Source organism: Nannobrachium achirus (genome assembly GCF_963921795.1).
Source record: "Nannobrachium achirus genome assembly, chromosome: 12".
NCBI lineage: Eukaryota > Metazoa > Chordata > Actinopteri > Myctophiformes > Myctophidae > Nannobrachium > Nannobrachium achirus.
Genome location: NC_137832.1, coordinates 22,822,366 through 22,847,339, shown reverse-complemented (window position 1 = coordinate 22,847,339; position 24,974 = coordinate 22,822,366). Strand labels below are relative to the sequence as shown.

Sequence of the window (24,974 nt, the reverse complement as noted above, 5' to 3'; positions counted from 1 at the left end):
CTGCCTTATCAGGATCTCCTAATGTGGGGTTAACTCATACCCTGCCAAGCCCGAGGAACCCGAGAATTTTGGGATGTCCCTCCCTGCCACGCCCGAGGAACCCGAGAATGGCCGCCATTTTGATTTTTTTTTCTTTTTTTTTTTTTTCTTTTTTTTTTTGGACCCCAAAAACGTTAGTAGGCATGATAGCGATCGCGAAATTGCTTGTTTAACCCCCATACAACCCCCATACAACTCAGGTAGCAGACCTCCAAGCTCACAACAGTGTAAAACATAGTGGCTGCTATCTCATGAATGCCTGAACGGATTTCCATTCGGATTCTTTTGTTTGAAAGCTGTGAGCAATGTGGACACACGTGGTGCATTATCTAGGCATGGGTGTGCATGATCCGTGCACTATGAATTACATGGAAGTCTATGGAGACAGTTTGGCAGGATTGGAGTACGAAGGTATTGTTAAATGGCAGCAAATGAGTTAATTAGCATAGGATCAAGGCTACAAAGCTGTATTTTATAGATGATAACATTTTAAATAAAATACATCTATGATATTCTTGATCCAAGGCTAATGGTTTATTCTGGCATAGGCCTAATTGCATCATATTTACAAACTGTGTATACTTCCTGCTCCAGCTAGTCAGTTATACAGAAGATAGAAGCATAGGACAGCAATTATAAAAAATATTAGACTTTAACTGTGGAATGTTCAATCATGTTCTAATCATGTATGCAACATTTAGGAAAATAATTGCCAAATTTGACATCAAAGTTCCCACTCTTCTGTTACATGCTAAGCTGTCTGTCCCTCATCCATCCATCTATGACACTGAGACACTCAGTCCATTCTCATCAAATGAGAAGATGATCTTCTCATTTGATATACATATTCTCAATAGGCTACAGTACACGTTGATTCTAAATATCCACACGCACCGCGCGCGTGCACACACCCACACACACACACACACGCGCACACACACACACACACACACACAGGACCGCCCCCCTCTCTCTCGTTCACTAGACACACAGCGACAGCGTCAATCTCTCCTTTCTCTCAGTATAGTACCGGACCTTTCCCCAACTTCAAGAACATAACTTGTCTATTGTACTTTCTGAGTCCGACACGCGGTGACATTGGACATACTGAACAGCAGGGCAACAGCGCTCCGCTCCGCTCAACAATCTGTGGAAGCTAACGCTGTTAGCAGCATTAGCTACAGTACTGTAGCGATGGGATTTATGGCTCTTTGAAGTGAGCCGGATCTCTGGGATCCGTTCCTTTCAAAGAGCCGTTCAAAAGACTGGCTCATTCTAGTTGCTATAGCTACGTTCATTTCAAAGAGCCGTTCAAAAGACTCGATTCGTTCACTAACGTCCCATCTCTGGCTGCTCTGCCTGGTGGTGTAACTGACTGCAGCTGATGTACACACGCAGAAGGAAACTTTGCTCGTCTTTGATCGGGATCACGCAACGTTATATTTTAGCGGTAATTACGAGACGATTTCACCGAAATTATTACAAAACAGTACCACAAGGAATACTGATTTGAAATTAGATAAACGTTTTTATTCGTTTTATTTTCAAGGCATTAGATTCACTGGCCCAACGGGCAAGTCCCTGATGAGTTCTGGTGGCCCTGTCACTCTAAAAAGTACAAACGGGCCAGCGGGCCAATTATAATGTCGAGTGCTGACATCTGTTGCCATGGCTTATTTCTGTCTGTACTGTGCTCTTGCCATGTTTTTGACCAACTTCGAAGACAGCCTCAGCATTCAGTTTTATCGTGACAAAATCACACAACACACCGAATGAAAGAGGAGATTCTCTAGTTTCACCCGGTCCAAGAACCATGTTTCTACGATGTTCGCTTCTGTATTTATAGGCCAGACAAAAAAAAAAAAAGCGGCCAAAAATGACCCCTTTTTAGACCTTGTTTTGAGAAAAACAGCTTTTAGTGAATGATACTGTATCAGGCTGAAAACTCACTTGATCTTTTTAGCTTTGACTTCAATGACTTCAATATTGTATTTACAGTATTTTTCCTTCAAAGAAATACAAAAGAATAAGACAAATAAGTGTTTTTTATTTTGTTTCTTTACCGTTTTCAATCAAGTGTATTCTTGCTAGTTCAGTGTTTCTCTGGCTTGTTCACATTGTTTCTCACATTGTGCGTGTGCGCGCGTGCATGCGTGCGCCTGTATGTGTGCACGTTCACAGTTCAGAGTCTGCATGCGTGCTCGTGTGCGTGTGCATGTTCACAGTTCAGAGGCTGCGTGCGTGTTCACAGTTCAGAGGCTGCGTGCGTGCACGTGTGAGTTGAGATGAGGCCGGTCAGAAACAGCGGGCAAGGAAAGTTTTCAGTTCTCCAAAGGGAAGTCAGTAGGCTCCTCTGCACGAACCACTACCTATAAATATAGAAAAATAAAATCCATTTACAATACAATGTGTCTCACACGCACGCGCGCACACACACACACACACACACACACACACACACACACACACACACACACACACACACACACACACACACACACACACACACACACACCACAATACATGTTCTCTATCCCTCTCTCTCTCTCACACAATAAAATACATTTCCTCTATCCCACACACACACACACACACACACACACACACACACACACACACACACACACACACACACACACACTTTCTTTCTATCCCTCCCTCCCTCTCTCTCTCTCCTTCATTTCTCTCCTCCCTCCCTCTTTCTCTCTCCCTATCCCTCCCGCCCTCTCTCTCTTTCACACACACACACACACACACACACACACACACACACACACACACACACACACACACACACACACACACACACACACACACACACACACACACACACACAATACATTTTCTTTCTATCCCTCCCTCCCTCCCTCTCCTTCATTTCTCTCCTCCCTCCCTCTTTCTCTCTCTCACACACACACACACACACACACACACACACACACACACACACACACACACACACACACACACACGCACACACACCCCAAGAGAAAACATTTTCTCTCTCTCTTCCTCCCCCCTCCTCTCTCTCTCTCACACACACACAAACCACAATAACCGTTTTACTAAACAATAATCTTACCTTCAGGGGCATCACGTGACACATGATGGTCATCATCATTATCTCCAACAGTATCATCTGATTCTGAGTCTAAATAAATAACAGATGGGAGGGGGAAAAAAGCACAAATCAATTTACACCTTTAGCCTAAAAGTTTTAGGGGTTTATAAGACACATTTATCCTACCCAGAGCAACTTAGATTATAAAACATACATTGATTCATCTGACGATTATATATAGGCTATATATATATATATATATATATATATTCTGAGAGCTGAATGGACTCTCCGACATCTGTGAATGATTGAATAGATACATTCTAAATGTAATCGTGGATCACTACTATACCGGCAGTTCGCGATACAAATACAACTTCAGAAACAGAAGGGGGGGGAGAAAGAAAGAAACATTTACCTAACTAGCTGCTGGTTTGGCACGTTCACGACGGGGCCTGTGTGTGGGCTGCGGGCCGTCCCCGCAGCCAGCTGGGGAGAAGCGACTGGGTCCGCCTCTGGTGGTTCTGGCTCCGGTTCTGGCTCACAGAAACCTCCGACTCAGTGTCAGGCCTCGGAGCAGAATGCTGTATTGGCTGTATAGGGCTCTCTCATAGGGCTCGATCATCATGTCCACTCGTCCAGGGCTCAGTGGGTCAACCCGCGGTCGCGGTGTTGCGCTGTTGCGCTGAGTCGGATTACCTCCGTAGTTGAAGTTGGAACCAGACAAGAACGCGATCCACTACGAGGTACAGTGAGGAGAGGCCGCCGTCCGATGGCTCCACTATGGACGCGTACATATTGCATTCTGCTCCGAGGTCTCTCGCTCTCTCTCTCTCTGTGACAAATGTCCGACTACAACTCGCTCAAACAGGTATGTTTTAGACTCCATTATCAGGCGATGGATTCTTCCTTTGATCGTGGCTGTTTGTTTTGTATTCCAGGGTCGAAGGAACGCAAAAGTAGATTGTCTAGCTGCTGCTGTAGCGCCACCGTCTTTTGACATTGTTGTGATGACTGATGAAGTAGAAAATGTTTGTCACAGTGACCCACTAATGCCAGGACATTCACAGCAGCCCGTGATAGCACTAGAGTTAGTTGTGATGACGAGGATTATGAGGAAGAATATGTTGTTTGTCACCGCGACCGACTAATTCCAGGGCTGCATAGCAGCCCGTGATCTAGAGTTATTGTTTTGACCTGGGGGAAACACCCTGGCTTCAATCCATTGGTTTCACACAACAGGGCTTCCACTAATCTGACAATAGCGCCATCGTGTGTAATAAAGGTGCAATTGACTAGCCTAATGCACGGAAAGCAGTTCAAAGCAGTGAAATGCATTTCTGGTTTAGAGCGAGTAATGAAGTTTGATATTTGAGCCATTTGAGCCATAGTTTAGCAATATTGTGGTTCATGGGAAGCATTTGTATTTGTTTTTGCTCACATCACTTGTTGAATATGTGATTTCTGACTTTTTTTTTATCACAGAAGCACCAAACTTTGTCACAAGATGGGGGAGAGTGTAATTAACCTAATTAAGTAATTAAACCCAAACTCGGGAAACTCGGGGTTGGCACAGCGGTCTATTTGAAATCAAACTCGGGAAACTCGGGGTTGGCACCATATGTGTTAAAATGCAAGGGTTTATTTTTTGAGACTTAATATTAGTTCTCTGATATGGTAGCGTGTAGCCTTGAAAACACCTTACGGCCTTCATCTCCGCCGGTGGTTCTTGTCACAGGCACAGGCCAGGGGGGGGGAGCGCACATTAAGACCTCAAGGCATGAAGATTAGTTCAGAGAGGAACTTGAAGAACCTACAGTGTTACTCCAAAACTTTAAATGTGTAGAGATTTGCTTCCAAACTAGATATCCAATCCACCACATGTCAACCTTCACAGGCTAGCTCCCAGGTTTGTTCACATGAACAAAATGCAATCTACTATTGAAGCATTTGCAGTAGCAGATGCTTTTATGTAGAGTGGCGTACAAAGTGCAAAATTAGAATAAGTGGCATGAACACTAGTCAACCACCCCAGTCAACACATTAACCACTATTTAGTTCTGAACGTTACCAAACACTGTTCGTCACACAACGAATAGCTAAAATAAGTGATTTACAAGCTCACAACTCATGACATAACAATGTGGTGAGAGGTTGTAGATCTGCAATTACATTTTTTGATAGTTTAGATTTGTTTGAAAATTTGAAAATGTTTCTCCTCTATAGGCTAATGACATGCAAATGGATACCAGGTTGAAATGCATCTAAATATGATTTTGACTATGGAAGGTTCAGCTACGAAAGAGCTTGTTTCAAATTGTAATTATTTTAATCATCCATGAAATAAAGAGTACACTTATACAAAACGATTTACAACAAAGGGGGAAAAAAAGAAAACCATGACAGCATGTCACCTATAAAAGATGGCCAAAAGTAACCCTTTTACTATCTGAATTGCATATCAATTCAAGGTGTTAAGAAACAGGCAATGATTGAAATGATTATAACTATGAATACAATATTGGTCTTCACGTTGAGCCATATCGTCAATGTCGGGCAAAAAAAACATTGCATCTCAAATTTTCTCATAGTTTCAAATTTGTATGTTTTACTTTTTTCGTAAAGTAAAGCCCTGCTTCATCTTACAAGACTGTTGCACAAAAGTAGTGAAAATAGCAGATCTACAAGCATTTTAAAAATGATAAATACAAAACGAACAGTTTTGGACATGGAAGGTTGAGCTTGTAGGCCTGCTATTTTTTGACGTGCGACCACAGCGCGCTACTAAGTATATGAATGAGGCTTGATGCTCCACATACAGGGAGCCGGGAAGGCTTGTCACACACAAAGCCTGCTCACAGATGAATGATGAATGGCTGTTTATGGTTTTATCTGGCTGTGAAAAATAAGCTGGAAATTGAAAATAAATACATTAATAAAGAATACATTAATAAAAGATATTTCCCCAGACCATCAAATGTTGTCCTTTTGAAGGTATACTGCACGATGGAATCAATGGGATTGACTAAATGCCTGGGAACACTGCTGATGTTATCTGCTTGTAAGATATTAATTGCCTGGACTCTAAAAGCTTGTGCTTGTGTGTGCACGTGCGAGCATGTGTCTGTGTTACGCACGCGTGTATGTGTGGTGTGCTATCATGACCACATCATCTCTCTTGGAGTGAGCGTGGGTGAGAATCTGGATATTGCTTAAAAGTGTGTGTGTGTGTGTGTGTGTGTGTGTGTGTGTGTGTGTGCGTGTGCGTGTGCGTGTGCGTGGGTGTGTAGGCTCGTGCACGCACTCACACAGGGCAGTAATCCCTGTGCCTTTCAATAACACACTATTATCCAAGTGATTTCCAGTGTAAAGCAATTTATGAAACAGATGGTTTTGAGTTAGCCGTGTTATTAGTGGAGAAGTGCCGTGCTCTGTCTGCGTTCCATCTGCTCTCGGTGTGTTTAGCCCCGGGCAGAAGCAGGACTATTATAGAGGAGCTGACCACGTCCACAACCCCTTATTCCCTCAGATTCAAAGATGCCCTTGCCGCTCCCCATCGTCCGGGAACAGCAGGTGGACCTTTCATCTTGTTCAAAGTAGCGATAGATGAAGTGTAGTTGTGTAGTACAGTGCTGTACCAACTTACTGTACTGTATAAAGCCCTGGCCTACATTGTGTAACAGCACACTTTACACATTGTTGTCCACCACCACAGAGGCCTGATTTCAGAAATGGCAACCTGTCCTGAGCAATTTATAATGATTAAAATAAGCTTAACCACTTAAGTACTGTACATTATACACTACAAACTATGCTTTGTTGTAGGATTAATAGTGAATATCTCATATACAAGCTTTTGAAAATGCTATTTTCACTATTTTTGTACAATTGAAGATATTTATACTTAGGATATTACTTCAATATGAACACTAGGTTTAAAGTGGTTAAAGGACCTGTGGACTCTGACTCACCGTGTTGAATACTGTATACATGTACATCTGTGATTCCATAATGGTGTTCCAAGTCACACTGGTGTGCTGTGAGACAAGACCAGGTGTTCCTTTTTGTGACTACTAGGGCATTCAGCAAATATTCGAATATTCGAATATCAAAGTCACTATTCGACATTGTTCACCGAAGTCGAATATTCGTTTTTTTTTTATTATTTTTTTTATTTAAAAATATATAGTTTATAAAGCTTGGCTAGATAGGAAGTCATAAGAATGAGTTGTCAATGCCCCTGGTGGATTAATTTGTTAATGCTGACCCCCAAAATAAACATATTTGAACTGGGGACCGCCACCCTGACAAGCACTTGGAATTGTAGGTATTGCATTAAATGTGACTCGGTTTCCGCAGATAAATATTGTGAAAATAGCAGATCTACATGCTCACAACAACGCCTCGCAACGCGAGGCGTTGTGAGATCGGCTATTTTCATGTTCGCCTCTTGCTTACTTAATGTTTGACAGTTTGGCCAGTCCTGTCGAATATTCGACTATTCGAATACTTTGAGGTCGAATAATTCGAATACTAAAAATCACTATTTGTGAATGCCCTAGTGACTACCACACATTATCTCAATTTGTATACTGCTTTACAAAATGTATGAATGATTTTTTATTTATGTATCTGTACCTTATGCTCACTCATTTGCAATACAGAGGCTTATTCTATACTTATTCTATTTATTTCCAAACGTATGAAAAGTAGCATAAAGTGGTTAAACGTTGCATTTGCCATTAGTAAATAATAAAAATAAACATTTACATAGTTGTAGAGGCTATTTGCAATTATATGAATACAGGTGTGCCTTGAGATTTTGACTTGCCTATTTGAAAAGCACTGCTGTTAATTAAAGCTGAACATTTTCCAAAGCATACTGTGGTTGTTTGATATGAGTAGCATTATCGTTGCTGTCGGTGGAAACCTTGTATGTCCAAAACCATTCCTTTTGTATTATTATTTTATTACATATTTTTTTATTGTTTAGGATGAACTAGGGCATTAATTTGCCCCTCAAAAAAAAACACTAAAATAATTAAATATGGTACGAGGTTTATGGCTGACAGCAACAATATGAAAATCAATCATTTTACTATGTGGGTTAGCTCCTGTCAGATGACTGCATAAAGTCCATCTTTCATGTGATCATCAGTCACGTTAAGATCAATCCCTTGCTTCTGTCATGTCAAATCCGAATAAAAATAATTTGACCACAAAATTGAGTTAAAGCAATCCTAGTTTTTAAAATGAAACTGACCCGTCTCTTCTCTCTGTACGTGAAGTGAGTGTAAGTGAGTGAGGTGTTGCTATGGAGATTGGAGACACATTATTTTTAGCTACGTCTAAAAGTTTAGTTGTGCATAGGAGATGTAGCGCGTTCCAGTATGGTGAGTCTACTGTAGTACATACTACGTACATAATACTATATAGGGCATTCACCAAATATTAGAATATTCGAACATTCGAATATCAAAGTCACTATTCGATGTTGTTCACTGAAGTCGAATATTCGCTTATTTTATTTTATTGTTTTCTCTTTAAAAAAGATATAGTTTATAAAGCTTGGCTATGGCTAGATAGGAAGTCATAATAATGAGTTGTCAATGCCCCTGGTGCTCACAACGCCTCGCGTTGCGAGGCGCAGTGTTGGGAAAGTTCACTTTAAAAACGAACTAGTTCAAGTTCAAGTTCAGAACTTCTAAAAGGAACTAGTTCATTTCTAGTTCATGATTCTATATTTTGAACTAAAGTTCATGGCTCCCCAAAATGAACTAACTTAGTTCTTTTTCGTTCTTTTTTTTAACCATAATTATTTTTATACTTTTGGCTATTCAAAAAAAAATATATATATTTGTATGTATGTATGTATTTTTTTATTTATGTTTTCTTTTTTTTCTTTTTTTACCTTACCATTTATTGTGTAGCAATCTATACAATAGGCCTAAGGCTATGTCTAAAACACTGGCCTACACACGACGTCTTGAAGAAATATGAATTAAATAAAGTAAGACATGAACACAATAATATTAGGCTTGCCATTCAGGTTGACAAATAAAGTTGCCCCTTTGAGAAGTGAACTTACAAGTCATTTAAAATAAGGTGGAGAGAATCTACTGAGTAGGCCCTACCTGCACTACTCTAAGTGGTTCTCAACCTTTTCAGGATGCAACCCCCAAAATAATCATATGAACTGGGGACCCCCCCAACCTGACAAGCACTTGGAATTATAGGAGTTGGCATTACATTAGTTTGACTGTTTGATTGTGAAAATAGCCGATCTACATGCTTGTGAACATGTGCTTTAGAGATGTGCAGATGCCACACCTATACTGTATGTTGATCTGTTTATTGTTGAGTGAGAAAACAATGTTAACATTAAGCTTAACAACTGGGGAGTCAGGGACCCCCCAAAAAATAAAATTGGGGATCCCCCTAGGGGTCCCAACCCACAGGTTGAGAACCACTGCACTATAACACGGAATTATTTGACATCTTGGTTACAGATTTAACAGTTGACACACGTGAGACAGAGAAAACAAGCGTTTGTAACAGCTGCTATTAATGTTGAGCTGTTAATTGCCTGTGGTCAAATCTGTGTCAAATGCGCATTTTCAATGAGGCGATCGAGTCGATCGTTATGCCTGGCAGTGTTACCGTGCGTGCAGTCTGTCATCTGATCCAAGAAAGTTGTAGCACCCAGCACCCTAACAACATCGCGGATTTCAGGAACAGAGGTAGAAGTAGGCTAGACTATATTATAAGATGTACTGTATGATGATCAGTTATTATTCCAGTGAGTGATCTAAATCCTGTTTTAACAGCTTCACTTAGAGACGGCAGATCACTTTTTCCCTCTCTCCCTCACTGCTCAGAGTGCAGACTGAGCTGAAGTGTTGTGTGTAGAAAGGGGAGGGGGCATGGGGGAGCTTAGGGGCAGCGCTATACTAGTCCGTAAGACAGTGTTCCACCGAGAGAATACACTTCAGCTCAGTGAATGGGCACACAGTGCGTGCTATTGGAGCATGTGAATGAAAAGAGAGAGGAGAGGACAGACAACGCCGACGAACGTCGTTCACGGGCGTCAGAATGACCGCGTTCGACAATATCGTTCATCAAGCGAAAACAATTACGTTCAGTTCACGTTCGCCCAAAATATGAACGTGTTCATGAACGATCGTTCTTTGAACGCGTTCGGGTACAACACTGGCGAGGCGTTGTGAGCATGTAGATCGGCTATTTTCACAATGTTCGCCTCTTGCTTACTTAATATTTGACAGTTTGGCCAGTCCTGTGGAATATTCCACTATTCGAATACTTTGAGGTCGAATAATTCGAATACTAAAAATCACTATTCGTGAATGCCCTAGTACATACTACGTACATAATGTTATGGTGAATAAAATGTGATGCCTTTGTGTTTGTTATGAGCATTCAGGTTTTACTGTGAGATCTCAACTCAACATGGTCCTAGTCTGTTTCCTCTGCTTCTCTGCAAACACAACACACGCTGGATGCTTTCACTCAAACACGCATCTGTGTTGCGTTAGACTTGAAGCGCTTTAACCATTATTTTATGCTTTAGCTACTAAAAAATATCAGATATACAAGCTCACAGCGCTTCAGCTCTGCCGTGCTGTGAACTTGTAGATCTGCTATTTATGATTAAAGTCTATTAAGGCTATTTTTGTCAATCTGAAACATCTCTCTGAAATCGTTCAATAGCTATAATGACCAAGTGTGTGGTACTGCGCCCTGAGCCTTGACTGAATCCGTCTGTTGTGTTTGTTCTTATGATTAAAATGTAAAACATCTGCTATATGTCATTATGTCTGTAATCAGTGGTCACCCACCTTTCTTTTTTAATCAGCTAATATTTGAAAGTCCTCTAGTGTGCACCCAGCACACATTACCCAATGAAAACAGGTGAATAATGCCTGCATCATTCTATGGCATACAGAGCTAAATAAACCAATAATTCTGGAGTTTTGACCCAACAATCCCAACAAAAGTATTAACACTTATGTTGCAATGATTTTTTCCGGCCAATGTCCCGCGTTGCCATGGTTACCATAGACTTCCATGTAATTGTGCAATTGTGTAAAAAGTGCACGCCCATGCCTAGATGATGCACCACGTGTGTGCAGGCTGTTCACAGCTTTCAAACAAAAAAATCCGCTTGGAAATCCGTTCAGGCATTCATGATTTATGAGCCATTATGTTTTCTTCAGATGTAAACAAACATGGCTGCCATGTTTGAAAGAATGGGTTGGTATGGGGGTTAAACATGCAATTTCGCGATCGCGATCATGCCTAACACATTTCTGGAGGTCCAAAAAAATTTTTTGAAAAAAAAAAAAAAATGAAAAAACGTTTTTTTTTTTTTTTTTCAAAAACGGCCCAAACTCGGGAAACTCGGGGTTGGCACAGCACTAGTACCAATACAAACTCGGGAAACTCGGGGTTGGCACCAGATGTGTTAAAATGAATATTTCACAATCATATTATTATTTGGGGGGAGGGGCGGGGTGCTTTTATTCCACACGTTTTTTAATAGCTATGTGGCTGTCGTATTTTATTTTTATCATTTGTTTTCATTAAAAATGTCATCTATATACCATTGACATAACTTCAATGTCTGTCACCCTTTGTTTCTGTCTCGTCTCCCTGGCATCCATCCCTCCCACCCGTCCCGTCCAGGTGTCGGAGAGGTGCGACTACGTGTTTGTGAACGGCAAGGAGATGAAGGGGAGGATGAGGATGACGGTGAACTTCACGTACAGCTATGTGAGCGCGCAGCTGGAGCTCAACGTGTGGCTGCCGCGCCTCCCCCTGCAGATCGACGTGTCGGACACTGAGCTGAGTCAGATCAAAGGATGGAGGGTCCCCATCACGGCCGGCGGTAGCCACAGGTACGCTGTCTGTCGGTGTCACATGGTCCCTATGTGTGTGTGTTTGTACTAGGGCATTCACCAAATATTTGAATATTCGAATATTCGAATATCAAACTCACTATTCGATGTTGTTCACCGAAGTCGAATATTCGTTGTTGTTATTGTCAATGCCCCTGGTGGATGAATTTGTTAACGCTCTATACCAGGGGTTCTCAAGCTTTTTTAGCCTGTGACACCCAAAATAAACATATTTGAACTGGGGACCCCCACCCCGACAAGCACTTGGAATTGTAGGTATTACATTTAATGTGACTCGGTTCCGCAGATAAATATTGTGAAAATAGCAGATCTACATGCTCACAACGCCTCGCACCGCGAGGCGTTGTGAGCATGCAGATCGGCTATTTTCACAATGTACGCCTCTTGTACTTTATATTTGACAGTTTGGCCAGTCCTGTCGAATATTCGAATACTTTGAATACTAAAAATCACTATTCGTGAATGCCCTAGCCTAGTGTGTACATTGACGCTGTAGGGAAGAAATCACGTATGTCCAAAACCGTTGGATTATTATTTAGCTCATCTGAAACGTTTTGTTGGTTGGTCTATAAAACCCACTGATAGACTTATCCACGTTCACTTTCAGCACACTCTTGTATGACAAAGAAGGCCATTCATTTATAAATAAATAAAAAAATCATTAAAATGTTAAAATATGGATTATGGAGATACTGTATAATATGGTTTCTGCCCGACAGTGACGATAATGTGTGTGCTTACATTGTAAAATGTTTGAATTGAACTCTTGAGAGAGTACAAATGGACCCATAAGGGCCCTTTTGGTGAATGTGTGTGTGTGTGTGTGTGTGTGTGTGTGTGTGTGTGTGTGTGTGTGTGTGTGTGTGTGTGTGTGTGTGTGTGTGTGTGTGTGTGTGTGTGTGTGTGTGTGTGTGTGTGTGTGTGTGTGATGCAATATTCTGGCTGCCAAAGAGCTGAGTAGAAGATCTCCTCTTTAACCACTTCAACCCTAGACAGTACTTAGTTGACTGGTGTCAACGAGCCTATCGTCATTGTCGGGCAGAAACCTTGTATCTCCAAGTTTCAAATTTATTAATTTTTTCGCAAAGTAAAGCACTGCTTCATCATACAAAAGGCCGTCGCACTAAAGTAGTGAAAGTAGTGAAATCTACAAGCACACAACGCCTCGCGGTGCGAGGCGTTTTGTGCTTGTAGATCGGCTGTTTTCACTAGTTTAAATCATTTTTAAAATGATGAATGCAAACGAACAGTTTTGGACATACAAGCTTTTCACCCGACAACGACGCTATACTAAGCTCGCTCCTCTTTTAACTTTATAGCAAATATCTTCACCAAACACAGCCAGCCATTTTTGTTAAGTATTCGCCCCAGATTCAAATAGGGAGAGCATTTTTATCTAATGACTCTCCCTTTCATTTTGGGAAACATGTCATTTATCTGGCGGCTAATTACTTTTCTTGCTGGGTGTTTGCCAACAAAGATCACCGCAAGTTACACCAGAAATAAGAACAGAACGTGTATGTTAAACATGTTCAGTGTTTGTTCTAACAGGTGTGAACCATGGGAAATTAAAATTGCCCACAGGGCCACATTTAATCATTCTAAACAAGATCTAGCCAGATGAAGGGCTTATTATCCCCCTGATGTTTTTGTGTAATTCACAGTTTAAAATGCTATCCAAGCATAAACCATAATTATTATTCCATAATAAAATCGATTGGGTTTTTCCCTTGCTACATCTCATTTAGAATTTGATTGAATTTGAGGGGAAAAAAAGGGGGAAAAAAACAATTACCACCAGATATCCGTTTATCTTTTAAATTAACTCCATTTTAAGGTAATGAGGACACTTGTAGCTGGGTGCAACTCAGTGGCGTCAGTTCAGAAAAAGCTAAGGTATGGCAACATGACTGGTGTCTTGCACGCGCGCCTTCGCGCGCGTGCAAGACACCAGTCATGTTAGTCATGTTAGCAACAGGCATGATACATTTATTTAAGAACTACATTTTATTTTTCCCCCCGTTTCTACGGTTTCTTGGGTTGGATATGACAGCCTGGAACGGTTGTTCAAGTGCAGCTAAACTTGGCATGTTAGTAAACGTGCCACAATGAACAATAATGCATTGCACCTGTGCAGCTGACCTGCTGAACCTGGGAATATACCATTGTGTCAAGATGAGAAGAATAAGTGTGGAGAATATAATTAATTTATAATACCTGACAATTTTGTTAAATTTTGCATTTGTAGTTATTTTACTGTAATTTAACAACATAATAACCAGCACAGATAGACAAAGAGACATTCTTGGATTTATATTTAAAAGTAACTTTTATTTTCCCCCCTGGACCCAGGGTATGGCAGCTGCATACCCCTGCCATACCCAACTAACGCCCCTGGTGCAACTCGACCAAGCTCCTCTTCTTACTCTACTGGCTGCTTCTTACTACTCTATGTACTGTAGTAGCCTTGTAACAAAATGTCCATCCTATGCGGTACAGCCCTGACATTGTGACATGGTTAAGGTGGCCTGTCGTGCTTCCTCCTAGCCTTTAGTATAGAACATTATTAACCCTGTCTTGAGGTCAGACATTTCCCCCTGGGACCTCATCACGGGCACTCTCTTCTCTTGATGCCGCCACACGGTGCTACTGTGCAAGTGTTGACATCCTTCAATGGACAAGAGAAGCCATCAGCCCGCCTGGCAAATAATTAATCCCGGAAAATGTCGAGACGGGGACACGGGGAAGTCGGTCATCCTTTGCACCCCGGCGCCGATCCTCCAATTATCCACCCCTTCCCTCCTGCTTTGACTGACAGCGGTGCACGGTTTGACCGGTGCAACAGCTTGGTGGAGGATGTTGCTCTCCCAGCTGTGTGCTGGTATGCTTTTATCTGCGGGGACAGGCTGGATGTGTGTTGTCACTGGTGATGCCAGCACGTCCGGTCTTGGCACCAGGGGCATCACAAGGGGTAGGAAAGTGGGACTGAGTTACTAGGGCCCAAGGTGGAGGGGCCCTAGTAACTTTAGCTATTGAAAAATAGCAGATATACAAGCTCACAGCGCGGCACCGAGTGCCGCGCTGCGAGCTTGTAGATTGGGGGGGGGGGGGGGGGGGGGGGGGACTAAATATTTTGAGATGGCGGTCCGTGGCCAAATTCATATAATTTTGGGGGTCCTTCACATGAAAAGGTTTGAGCATCACTGACATGGAAACATGGGTTTCTTGGCACACATTTTCACGACTTTTCAAAAATAGCAGATCTACAAGCTCGCAGCGCGGCACTCGGTGCCGTGCTGTGAGCTTGTATATCTGCTATTTTTCAATAGTTAACATTCATGGGGGGCCCGCAGTGAATCCTTGTACCCGGGGCCCAGAATTTGGTGTGATGCCCCTGCTTGGCACTGCAGCTCTGCGGGCAGCTGAGCGATTTGCTCCCCCCACCCCCACTCCCCATCTTCTGCCCCGTCTTTGTTTATCTGGGAATAACAGGCGTGACCTTGCAAACTAGCAGCTCGCCTGGTGGCGGGAATGGGCATCGGTCCACTGTCCTGAAACCCAGCGGAAAACTAAGCCAGTCGGCTACAATAGCTAGTGATGATGGGACCTTAGACTGTCAGCCGGGACTGGCAACTGATGGCCAGAGAGTGCATGAGAGAGAGAGGCATCAGGCATGCATGGGCTTCCCCTTACAGTTTTTGATTGCCACCGTCTATACCCGTGGTTTTAAAACTTTTATGTGCCCAAGGCACACCATGGGCAAGTCAGATTCTCAAGGCGCTCCTTTATTCATGGCAAAAGTAGCAGCCCACAAGCGTGTACGTCCGATATTTTTGCTCATTTTGAATATTTTTAAAAAGAAATGTAAGATACATACTGTAAACAGTATATGGTTTTTATTTTCTTCTAAAATGACATGCCCAAAATAGGTACACCATATTGACAGTGGTTACAATATATATTTTAGACATGCAATTTGCCTTTGTATTGGGAGATGAATGTGCACAAAGTACTGATATAGTTCATCATTCATAACATTTTACTCAATGGTGTGTTCTATATTGTTTTGAGGGCACACGCTCCGTGGCTATTCCTGTGGCCAGGGCATAGACCAGTGCATAATGCCTATCAGATACGCTACTTTGAAAGGTTCACGGAGGGCACACGCTCTTTCTAATTCTTTTCTTCACAGCATACGGCATATACCCAAGTATCAGGTAGAACACAGCACTGATTTTACTACATTACATAGTTGTATATGTTGTGATGAGTGGTTGTCACAACATCTCAAGGCATACCTGAACTTGCACTCCGTTGTGCCTGGGAACACTGTTTGGGAACCAATGGTCTATACTCTATATTGTATCTGTACGCTTCACATCACTCTCCTTAAGCCCTGTCACAACATGGACAAGATAAGCCTCCCTAGACAGGGGACCAAAGTATATAAGCAGTAGAACTCTGTTAGAACGCTTCTTTCAAGAATTCATTTTTATTTCACGCACGTCAGCTTTTCCACTTTATAGCATTTTTGCAAATGTGTATTTTGCTGTCTGTTTTCATGTTTTAATTGCCTGTGTTGTCATAAGCACTGACCTTGTTAAGCTCTGCGTACTTTAAGTGCCCCCGTTTCTACTGTCAAACACGCCAGACACTCTTTGAACGCCGCTCAGGATTTGAACAATAAAAAGCAATCACTGTTGTTTGCACAGGGATACCGTGTGAAGCTGCAGATCCGTTTGTCCATATTTCACTTCAAATGACCTTCATTATGTCTCTGCAAAAATGAAAGGACAAAAAAATCAACGACCATGGAGCAAAATGGCAGAACAAATAGAACAGAAACCACGGGGCAGGGCAAAATCAGCATGCAGTGAAAACATTAATATGCACCGTCAACTGTTAAGCCAAATCTGGACATGAGAGTGAGATGAATTTGATTTATTTGTCTATTAGATTAACCTTAGACTCAATTTGGGGATCACTGGACGCCCACTGGTATATTATTATTATTATAGCACGTCCATTCCACCTCAGCAAGACTTTGGTTTCATTATACGTTCATAAAGACACAAAAACAAACAAGACATTTTAGGAGTGAAAATAGCCGATCTACAAGCGCACAGCGCTGCGCTGTGAGCTTGTAGATCTGCTGTTTTTTAACTAGTTTGGGTCCTGGGAAAAAGTCTAATTGGTCTTTTGGGTCTCAAGCTAAAATGTTTGGGAACCTACTATAAAGAACATATATATTGGGAACATAGCAGGGAATAAAATAAAAGCTTCCAATTTATGACTTTCTGTGACAAGTTGTACTGTACATTTATAGTACGACTGGCTATTAAATATAGCTGACTGTAGACATGACAAATCAATTAACTGTTCCTGAGAATTTAATTAATCTAGAAGCTCTGTTGGCCAGGGGAACTTTAATGTTGACATCCTCATCTGGGAACTACTGTACTGTACTGTATATCTGTTATCAACATAGTTGTGGTACTGTATATGAATACCCAGCTGTGAAGGCTGCTGTAATGTGCCAAATGAACCATGATGCATTGTTACTATATAGTCAGGCAGAATCCTCGTATCTCCACGTTTCAAATGTTGTTTTTTTTGCAAAGCCCTACTTCATACAAAAGTGCAGCACAAAAGTAGTGAAAATCGCAGATTTTTGGTTTTGCACATACAAGGTTTTCACCCGACAACGACGATATATATGTACGTATACATTATGTATGTGTATGTGCGTGTGTGTGTGTGTGCATGTATGCAGACAGTGTGTGTGTGTGTGTGTGTGTGTGCGTGCGTTAAACTACCATGCATTATGAATTAAATAATAATGCGCTACTTTTCAAAATAAAGTGTTGGCGCTAAAGGACTAAGCAGACGATGATTGACAGCCAGGATGCAGCAGAGAGGAGCTAGCTGTCTTTGGCCAGCCAGGCTGCAGTACATGCCCCATGTGGGCCTCTCATTAGGCCCTGATGCCATGCTGGCAGCCTGGCCCCATTCATACTAATCTCTGAGTCCTCCGCTGGCTCTGCTCTGCTCTCGCATCCAACATCCTGTCCCTGCAGTCTAACCGGCCACAGCCACTGAGTAGGGAACATTAGAAAATGGAATGACCTTTGTCTTAGGTCAGTGACTCTCAACCTGCAGGTCCGCGCCCCCCCCCCCCCCCCCCCCCCCCCCCCCCGTGGGCCCCCAAATAACAGGCAAAACACTATAATAATATAACATTAATATTTGTTTTATAATTTCTCTAATGTACAAAAAAATGTCATTGTAATCTTTCTTTGAAACCTTGTTCATTGTGATGCTGATAAATGGGAATTCTATGTTAGTCCCGTTGATCCAAGGCGGGAACACAATCCATTGATTAATCATTAAAATTAACATGCTCTGAAAGTCATGAGACTTGTGGGCTGGGAATGCTTTTGAGATTTTCATGTGGGCACTGATCGAGAAAAGGTTAAGAACCACTGCTCATAGGTGGCCTGGTCATTTATCGCAAAATAATTTGGGGACCCCCCCCCCTGGCCCGCTGTAGTAGAAGTAGTTAGAAGAAGAGGGTGGTATGATTGAGTCCTGCAGGAGTTGGGTTTCTTCATTACAGCATCACAGGAAGACGCCGTTGTTTTGAACTTTTACTGTTGTTTTGGTCGTGACAACACGGAATCTAACAAAATCAAACAAGTTTCCTTTCATGACCCTCTCTTTTAATCCTTCAAGGGGACCTTGTGGTACTTGTGCTCAGGGGCGTCACAAGGGGGGGGGGAAGTGGGACTGAGTTACTAGGGCCCAAGGTGGAGGGGCCTTAATTATTTTATACTATTGAAAAATAGCAGATATACAAGCTCACAGCGCGGCACCGAGTGCCGCGCTGCGAGCTTGTAGATCTGCTATTTTTGAAAAGTCGTTAAAATGTGTGCAAATCTTTGAATATATGTATTTTTTGAGCGAACATTTGTAACTCAAATTTTGCTTCTGAGGGGTCCCTGAACTAAATATTTTGAGATGGGGGTCTGTGGCCAAATAAATATCATTTTGGGGGTCCTTCACATGAAAAAGTTTGAGCACCACTGACATAGAAACATAGGTTTTTCAAAAAACCTTAGAAGGATTTAGAAGACATTTATAGAATCAGAATCAAAAATATTCTAAGACTTGCACAAATGTTCAAGTTTTTTCAAAAATAGCAGATTTACACGCTCGCAGCGCGGCACTCAGTGCCGCGCTGTGAGCTTGTATATCTGCTATTTTTCAATAGTTAAAGCACAAAATAATGAAGAACATTCATGGGGGGCCCAAAGTGAATCTTTGTACCCATGGGGCCCAGAATTTGGTGCGACACCCCTGCTTGTGTCCAACAGCAGCACAGGAAATACCCCTTTGTCTACAACGGTGTCTTATCTTGTCAGGAAAGGTCCTGAGCCCTTAACTCCCCATCTGACTGCAGCGCTCAGGGATCTGGAATGTGATGCCAACGTCTTCCTTCCCGTGGGCCTGTATCCACTTCTATTTCTCAGGGGAGACAGAGGGAGAGAGATAAGCACAGTGGATAATCTGAAGAAAGCCTAGTTTTAAGAGATTATTATTTTTTTCATCATCTCAAACCGTTTGTGTGTCTGTGTATGGGTTCAAGGTTCAAAAGGGTTTTATCGTCGCATGCACTTACAATACAGCTGTATCGGTAACGAGTGACATTCTTGTACTTGAGCCTCCTCAACAGTGTAGACAAAGATAAATATACAGTAAGATAAAAATATATGATTATTTGGGGGGTCGTGGCCTGAAAAGGTTGAGAACCACTGCTCTGAAAGTCTCTACAGAGACCAACCGATCCAGCCTCGGAGAGTCCAGCAGTTTGTTCCATTTCTCTGGAGCATAAAAGATGAAAGCAGTCTTTCCTTGTTCACTTCACTGTTCATACGTGGAGTGATAAGTCTAATGTGATTTTTTGTGAGCGTGTTTGACAAGTGTTAGTACAAGAGTTGTTGACAAAACACTGCTCCCAGCAAGGTTCCAGAGCAGGACTTGCAGCATTTATTCTTACAGATCACCTGATCAAACATTGCTTTCTCACCATCCTTTTTTGCTGCATCTGTTATTTTTTCAAAATAAGGTTGTTCATTTGTTGAAAAGAAAGAAAAAAACTGTTATGGGCTAAATGCAATATTGCAACATTTTAAGCCTTGTTTTTCACTCTGAATGTAATGACCCCACTGGGACACAGCCCGGCTTCTGGGAGGTGGATTTGTTGCCCCACAGTAATCAAATTACAGTCGATTTGCTACCAAAAGGGAAACCATGGGGACGATTAACTATAGCTGCAAGGAGAAAGTGTATGCGCATTTAAAATCCTGACCAGGTGCCTCGTGCTGCAAAAAAAAGCCAAAGCCAAAACAGAAATAGAAATTCAAGGTCCCCACACACACTGAATTGATGCTCCCTTTGTGGTCTATTCAACAACGTCTCAATCCTCCATTTGTCATTATCAGGTAAACGCTCCTCTGTGGCGTACACTGCTGAGAGAGACAGGGGTGTGTGTGTGTCCGGCAGATTGCGGACAAAACAATGACAAATATACAGCTATTTACAGATTTGCTGTAATGAATAAAACCAATTTATTTATAGTATGTTAATACAATATAACTAGCACATCTGCAGTGTTTGGAGGTGGTCTTCCTACTCTTCTATTGAGATATGGTTGGTAAAGATATTATTATAGATATAATAGTAAGACGTCTCAGGGCGACATGCGACGGTCGCGCCAATTCTTGGCCATCTGGCCAGTGATGTATATCGGACCAGTTACCCCTATATGGAGACCCCTGGTACAACTATATGGAGATCCATGTACTGTATATGAAGACAGTACAGTGAAGGTGGTTGCACACTGCTGCGTTTTTCGGGCCGAATATCGGGGTGAATTTCGGAGCGCGTGAATAAAAAAATCAACCTCACGTTATGTCAGTCACGTTTGCACACTGCCGCCCGTTTCGCGCACCACTCGGTCCCTTGCTCTCTCTATCTCTCTCTCTCTCCTTGCCCTGAAAAACGCATTTCGCAACGAAAAACGCAGCAGTGTGCAACCAGCTTTATTCAGTTATTCGTTATGTGAAAGTCCTATGATGTTTATGACATCTGACATCATACCCTGTTATGCCCATACATGGAGATCACTGTCTGTAGAACCAGCCACACAGATATGGGCTGTCTTGGCCATCTGTCTTAGCCATATATGGATTCTGTTAGTGGGCATTCCCATATGAAGTCCTGTTAGATATGGGCTTAATATAGATGACATCAGGGAACTCCATATATGGGCATAAAAGGGATTCTGTTAGTGTGACATCACAGTGACATCAGAGCATGATGTCAGAGCAAGCAAACCCATAGACCGTAAAAAAGTGTACACGTCTACACGTCCAGACAGACGGACACGGACAAGCTGTGCCGTTTCTCATAGTAAACTGTGACCTTCGGTCGCAACTAAGATCCCCAGCATGATGTCCCAATCGTTTATTTTTATTTTTATTAGGAGCAAGCTCCTACAGTACTTCAGAGTCTTATTCTGTCTTATTGCGACCGCCAGGTCGCAGTTACTATCAAAACCTCCACAAACTGTCAGTCAGTCCGTCCGTCCGTCAGTCAGTCAGTCCGTCCGTCAGTCAGTCTGTCTGTCACACGTCACATGTCACACTTTTGCCCTGCTCATATCTCCGCAACCGTTGCCCCGATCCATGCCAGATTTTGCACACACACTCCTTGCCTGCCAAACTACAACCTCCAAGGACCCCCGGAGCTCCAGGGACCCCCAGGTCCCTGGGGGACCCCCAGATGTAAAAAATTACCAAATGTGCAAAAATGACCAAATGACCACCCCAACGGGGCTGCTCACGGGGAATTCCTGGGGACCACCGACTCCTGGTGCTCCAGAACGGATGCAAAAGTGGTGGCGCCCCCAGTGGAGGACCCCCTGCCACTGCAGCGCACATAAAATGTCGTAACTCGGGCTAGGAGCGACCGGGAGAGCCGGGGCCGGTACCTATTCGTCCGCCTCGGCGGCGCGGAGACCCCACCCCTCATTTCTCACATGCCCCTCTTCTAGCGCCACCATGTGGCGGATTCTTGCAAAACACATTTTTGGACACTGCTCCTACAATTTTTGCCCTAAAATCACTCAAATCGGTACACAGTATGTCTACACTCATGTCATCAACATGGATCTGTCCCATATAGCGCCACCTTCAGGCCGACTTTTTAAAACACATTTTTGGACACTGCTCCTACAGATTTTGCCCTAAAATCACACAAATCGGTACACACTATGTCTACACTCAGCGCCACCATCAGGCCGATTTTTTTCAACCACATTTTTGGACACTGCTCCTACACATTTTGCCCTAAAATCACGCTGCGACCTGACGGTCGCTTATCTCCCGATTAGGGAGTCTTACTGGTTAGTGTACTGTAAAATAGGGTGGGAACAACTTTCCATAAGAGAAAGGCTGCTGTTTCCAGTAGCTTGAAATCCCCACTGATGATGTCACTGGAGGAAGGTTCCTGACCTGTGTGTGCACAGCCCACTTCGAGGGGACAGAAATGGTGGCATGGCATCTTATAATGAACATAGTGACAACCAATTATATGGAGAGAAGATGTTGCACTTTTGAAAATGGGTCAAAAGTGCTCCTTTAATAAAATGTAACTAGTATCACATCTACAGTAGTTGGAGGTGGTCTCCTATGCCAGTGTTTCTCAACCTTTTTTTCTGCATGGGCACACTTCTCATGTCCCAAGAATCCATGGGCACACCAACATAATACGGGGGTGTAAATATTGTCACTGTCGGGGAGGAAACCTTGTATCTCCAAGTTTCAAATGTGTACGTTTCTTCGCAAAGTAAAGCCCCGCTTCATCATACAAGGCTGTTGCACAACCGTAGTGAAAACAGCAGATCTACAAGCACACAACGCCTCGCACCGCGAGGCGTTGTGTGCTTGTAGATCGGCTGTTTTAAATCATTTTTAAAATGATAAATACAATACTGGCTTTCAAGCAGTTTCAAGGGGCACACCTAAGGTCCCCAGGCACAGTGGTTGAGAAACACTGTCCTATGCTCTTGTTGACTGGTGTTGGGTAGGACAACGCAAATGACCCAACAACTCAAATGACCCAACAACTCAAATGTCAAATGTCATTCACCGGCAGGTCCGCACGGGACAGCGAAGACGAAGACGACGAAGACCGACGCGGGCGGAGCTGCACTCTGCAATACCAGAACGCCATGGTCCGAGTGCTGACCCACTTTGTGGCCGAGTCGGCCGATCCCAGAGGTCCCACGAGCTTCATGCTGGGCACTGATTGGCAGGTGGACATCACGGAGCTTGTGTGGGACTTCCTGAAGGTGGAGGACCCGCACATCGCACAGCTGCTGGACGGGAGAATACTGGTGGGACTGGACACAGGAATGACCACTATTCAGGTATGCAGTAGTGCAGTGGTACCAGTAGTGCACATGGTTTTCAACCTTTTCAGGCCGTGACCCCCTAAATAATCTTATTTTAACTGGGGACACCCCCCCCCCCCCCCACCCTGACGAGCACTAAGAGTTGAGGCATTACATTTTGTTTATCATGGTTCTATTGTGAAAGTAGAAGATCTAGCAGATCACAACGCCTCACAACGCGAGGCGTTGTGAGCATGTAGATCGGCTATTTTCCCAATTTCTGCCTCTAATATTTGACAATTTGGACAATGTTTAATTTTGACAAATTTGACATTTTAGAGGTATTAAAAAGTCCTGAAATTGTCACATTAGAAATGTGCATAAACCTCTATATACACTTATACTTTATGCTAGTTTGTTTACTATTGAGTGAGAAAGCAATGTTGCACATTAAGTTAATCATCTGAGGACCCCCTCAAAATAATTTGGGGACCCCCAAGCTTAGTGTATGTCAGTGTCTCTGAAACGTTTTAATTTCAAGGACTCGCGTAACTCTTAGAGTATACCGGTAAAAGTGCATTACATACTCCTTCCATGTTGGGGCTTTCCGAACATCTGGAGGTGCACGGGTTCCGAGGACTGCCCATCCGATGTTCGGAATAACGCCATTTTGTAGTTATATCCCCTCCCTTTCCGAACAGAAGTTTGAACGTATGAGTACAGTATGTATTACGCTCAAGGGTTTATTTAGAAACCCCTCAAGGAACCACGATGGTCCCTGAACCCCACTTTGAGAACCACTGATGTATGCTCAAACTTAACATAAACACACACACACAAAAAAAGATGAAAAAACAGTAAGACTCCCTAATCGGGAGATAAGCGACTGTCAGAATGCATGTATGTCACAAATTGGCCTTAGCAACCTTGTGGTGGTGCTAGAAGAGGCATGTGAGAAATCAGGGCTGGAGGTTATGGTTTGCCAGCCAAAGGAGTGTGTGTGCAAAGTTTGGCATGGATAGGGGCAAAGGTGCCGGAGATAAGAGTAGTGCCAAAAGTGTGACGTGATGTGACGGACAGACGGAGGGAATGACTGACTTACAGACAGCCGGTGGAGGTTTTTATAGTAACTTGCGACCTGACGGTCGCAAAAAGTTTGGGTTGTTTAAATCTGATAAACGATAAGTCTAGTTTAGGTCATTCTAATTATTTAAGTAACTCATGTCCCCTCCTTTTGTCTCTCTGCACCAGGCGTTCCCAAACTTTTTTGTCTCAGCTAGGGCACCCCATAAATATGTTTTTTAATCCGAGGAACCCCTAGAATATAATTTTCACTTAGCACCTTATATTTATAGCATATTGTCGTTGTTGGGTGGAAACCTTGTATGTCCAAAACCGTTAGTTTTGTATTTATCATCTATAAAATGTACTAAACTAGTGAAAACAGCAGATCTACAAGCACACAACGCCTCGCGATGCGAGG

The 24,974-nt window shown here is 42.8% G+C and overlaps 1 protein-coding gene across 1 annotated transcript in view; it reads left to right on the top strand.

Moving 5' to 3' along the window:
* The window catches only part of LOC308295993 (transmembrane protein 132C), a gene marked incomplete at both ends in the record, with an annotated part of 290,553 nt that overhangs the window by 250,681 nt on the left and 14,898 nt on the right, over positions 1 to 24,974 (top strand). Inside the window, 2 exons of the mRNA XM_080739101.1 lie at positions 11,804 to 12,015; positions 23,254 to 23,527. Of these exons, the coding sequence (XP_080595227.1) occupies positions 11,804 to 12,015; positions 23,254 to 23,527 (486 nt within the window). The remainder of the gene's footprint in view (positions 1 to 11,803; positions 12,016 to 23,253; positions 23,528 to 24,974) is intronic.